The sequence below is a fragment of the Phoenix dactylifera genome, chromosome 10 (genome assembly GCF_051530095.1).
Source record: "Phoenix dactylifera cultivar Ajwa chromosome 10, Ajwa_hap1_PhDact_Kaust_v1.1, whole genome shotgun sequence".
Classification (NCBI taxonomy): domain Eukaryota; kingdom Viridiplantae; phylum Streptophyta; class Magnoliopsida; order Arecales; family Arecaceae; genus Phoenix; species Phoenix dactylifera.
In genome coordinates, this window is record NC_143199.1 from 26,710,558 (window position 1) to 26,714,564 (window position 4,007).

A 4,007-nucleotide genomic window follows, 5' to 3' on the forward strand; every position below is an offset into this window, starting at 1 on the left:
TAGGAAAACAAGTATCAACTCTTTAGCAGTATTATTTAACATGGTCACAATACAAATTGCTGATATGGCTGAAGAACTTGCAACCAAAACCAACAACCAAATATGGAGGATACTAGCAAAGATCAAACATATTATGAGTATATTTCCATCTACTTCGTGAGTTCAATAACCCAAGTAGTGGCAAAACAATACTGAGCTTTGAACCCCGTGAAGCCGGCTCCCTCGGCCAAGTCCTTGTACTCTTCCTCGGTCCTCTCTTTCCCACCAGGGTTGTGAGCCAACATGATCATGTCCAAATGGAAGACCCCCTGTGCTGAGGGAGTTGGTTCTGGAGCTACTGGAAGGATACATTCAACAAGGATCACCTTTCCATTGTCTGGCAGAGCTTTGTAGCAGTTCTTCAAGATCTTCACACACAGCTCGTCGCTCCAGTCATGCATGATCCACTGTAAATCACATTATTCAACTTCAATTGCTAAAATTCAAGGTTGATTTTGGATAATATTAGTTCCTATTTCCAAGGTTGCAAGCCAAAAAAACAAAGAAAGTTCTCCTGGAACATTTTCACTAGTGCCAAGCTAGTTTGATAGGTTCATGTTAGGGTTTAGGTAGTGTGAGATTGAGTTGTCTTATAATGGTTTTATAGTCAGATTTACTATAAAAACAACAAAAGTTTATAGAATTTATTATCTAAAACAATTTTGCTCTCTCTCTTCTCTTTTTTTCTCTTTTTTGTTTTTTGGAGGGGGGGCCTGCGGTAAGTAATCTGATTCTTCCTTGATACCTAGAGAATTATAGCAGGTTTTCCTCTGAAATTTTAATTTTAAGTGCATGTGTCATTCTTTGGCTATTAGCGTTAGAGAAAGTGTTATCTCCATTGTAAAATAGAAATAATTTCCACTTAAGACCTATTTGGATAGTTGGGCTGAAAATCCTATTAAATTAATGGATTGGACCAATACAACTAACAAAAAATTACAGGTTGGGCTAGGCCTATATTCATAAATACTCTGAAATAGCTTTAAAGTGGGCTGGCCTGAATACTATAGAAAGAAGCAAAAGAAAAAAAAGACCAACAACAGGCCCTTAATTGAGTTGGAGCACAACAAAACCCCAAGATGGATAGAAAGAATTTGTTTTGACTACATCCATTGGCAAGGATGTATAAATAAATCTGAAAGTATTCTAACTAGATATGGCTAAAATGTAAATACTCATAGGCAAAACAAGCCTACCAACAATATAAACAATACCTTTTGTCATCTAAATATGCAGACTTTATATAAATTAGATATTCTATCAGCTAGTTGTTTAAGAAAGTGGAGTGTGTAGCTCATGGAACATAGGTTACTTTCACCTAAATTCATGTGTACATCTATGCAGCCCATGCTGCATTGACCATTGGTTTCTCTGACTAGCATCTCATGTGAGCCATACCCTTAGCTTGGAAACTGATGTTAAGCAAGACCTGCTTTATTAATTATTTAATGCAACCTAAAACAGATAAAGGTTAAGATTCGATACATGAAATTCTTTTGTTTCAATTTTGAGTTGAGTGCTATATTGCAAGAGGATTATAGTGCTACAATTTTGATGCACTATAATTTATGCAAGCCATGCACTTATGTAATTACCTAATCAGATTTGATGGATTGATGGCAACAATTATGATGCATGACAATTATCAAAAAAAATTGCATATACCTTTTTTTCACCTCTCTCTCTCTCTCTCTCTCTCTCTCTCTCTCTCTCTCTCTCTCTCTCTCTCTCTCTCTCTCTCTCTATATATATATATATATATATATGGTTGTAGACTTTTGCATGTATCACTTTTACACTCCGTATTTTATTACTTTACCCTTTCTTCTACCATACACAAAACTACTACAAACTAAACGTTTGCTAATTAATTTGACTTCTATCACGAAGTAGTTGGCAAAACCTACCTTCATGAAAATAGCATCCCCGCTTGGAACGCTAGCAAACATGTCTCCACCAACATGCTCCACACCTGCACCAAAATTGCACCGAGAGGATCAAGTCTTAAGGAAAATCTCATGACCAAGCAACAAAAGACAACCATTCAAGTCTAGCGAGTAGGGTAAACCTTGGAATGCCGGCGCTTCGGAGATGACATGAGGAAGATCGAAGTTGATACCCTTGATGTGGGGATACTTGGAGGTGATCAGGTTGATGGTGGCCCCGATGCCCCCGCCGATATCAACAAGCACCTTAACATCTTCAAAGCCATTGTAGAACTCCAAGAGCTTCATGGTGGTGATGGTGGAGTGGTCCTTCATGGCCTCATTGAACACCCTGTTGAACCTAGGGTCGGTACCATAATACTCAAATGCCGTCGTGCCATAGGCCTTGTTGAAGGGAATTCCTCCATCCAAGACTGCATCCTTCAAGTAGTACCTATTATTGTTGTTGAGGACAATTTAAAAAGAGATCAAACATAGTGTACTTTCTTTTAATTTTTGTGATGAAAAGAGAGTATGAATTTCATATTATCTCTTATTCTTTACACAAGACAACTTATTGTCAGCTAACTAGATCATTGCCCTACTTAAAAATTTATTTAGATGCGAACCTAAAGCCGCTATCCATTAATCAAAAGGCCTTGTCAAGGAAACGGGAAGTCAAAGAACCCCTTCATTCATTTCAAAAAAGTTCCACGGAAAAATGGAGGAAGCATTTCAGAAAGGAGTAAGGTCACATTTTCTTGACCATAGCGGTTTTTTTTTAGAAGAAAAGAAAAAGAAATGGTTTTGTATCAACTCTTTACCAGCTCCCCATGAGGATCTTGTCCTGGTTCATGAGGGTCAGAGCGGACATGGACGCCCCTTCCTTGTTCTTTGTCAGCCACTTGCACACCGGCGCTGCGCCGTATCGACGGAACGGCTTCCCATCGGCATCGATCTCCACCGAGCAGGTAAGGATGTTATAGGAGGCGAGAAGGCGGAGCATGCGGTCCAGCATGGTGGCGGCCATGGGATTCTCGGTCGGCAGCTGGGTCGCCACCTCGGCCGGGCTGAGCTTCGCACCTGGGCCGGCTTTGACGATGATCTCGAGGATGTCGAGCTCGATGGCGGCCTTAAGGGTCATGGGTAGGATGGAGGAGCTGGCCAGCTGCACTGCATACATGCACGCCGCCTCGTCCGCCGCCTGTTCGTCCCGCGACGGCGGCGGCACCGCCTGGTTCTTGATGGACCCCATGCTTTTGCTGTTGTTGTTGGTGGTGGTGGTGGTGGTGGTGGTGATGGTGGTGGTGGTCTCTTGGAGAGGGAGTGGAGAGTTGGCTGGCGGGGAGCGGCTTATATCTATGGAAGGGGGTGCATATGGGTTCTTGGCTATTCCAACCACCTCGTCACCTAACGAGGCCGACTTCAAACTTGGTTTTCGTTTTCATTCGATTATTTTATTTGTATTTGATTGCTTTAACATTTTTTATTTGGTAAGTGGTGGACATCTTCCACCTTGTACGTGGTTTTCTATGTCGTGGCTTTATTTCTCCCTTGTGGTAAATGGTTGTCTGGGAAAGGCGTTTCTGAATGAGTACAATAAAGTGATAAGTTTGTCAAAACGGAGTCACTTTTTTCTTCGTACCTTTATTTCTTTGTTGACTGGTTTAAGTTTTGATCATCCCCTCGCAGCAACATGATTGAAGAGACTCTGAATAATAACTAGTAGATGTCCGCACATTATGTGGGCTGCGTTCAACCAAAACTATCATGCAATACATGAACAAAATGATTGAGAAGCTAGCTAGATCCTTCTTCATTCAACCTGAGCTGAGAGGATTCCGATTCAACTGAATTTGCATTGTAATAAAAAAAGAAAAATCATTGCATCCTAGGCCGCGTTATCTCGGTACCTATGATATTCGAAGTCTATGTTTGTCGACTATCAAAATTGCTGGTTTGAAAGAGAGAGCTTACGCGAGCAATCATCTTCTTTCCTATCCATATTTGTGCACAATTAGTGGTGGATTGATATGCAATAAT

General features: G+C 40.9%; 1 protein-coding gene across 1 annotated transcript; it reads right to left on the reverse strand.

Annotated features, from left to right (window-relative positions):
* On the reverse strand, positions 1-3,357 carry LOC103696092 (tricetin 3',4',5'-O-trimethyltransferase-like). The gene is made up of 4 exons (XM_008777620.6): positions 2,789-3,357; positions 2,108-2,418; positions 1,947-2,011; positions 1-446 (listed from the first exon to the last, which is right to left on the reverse strand). The coding sequence occupies exons 1-4, from the start codon at positions 3,217-3,219 to the stop codon at positions 150-152; spliced, it is 1,104 nt and encodes a 367-aa protein (XP_008775842.4). The 5' UTR covers positions 3,220-3,357; the 3' UTR covers positions 1-149.
* Between the last annotated feature and the right edge of the window lie 650 nt (positions 3,358-4,007).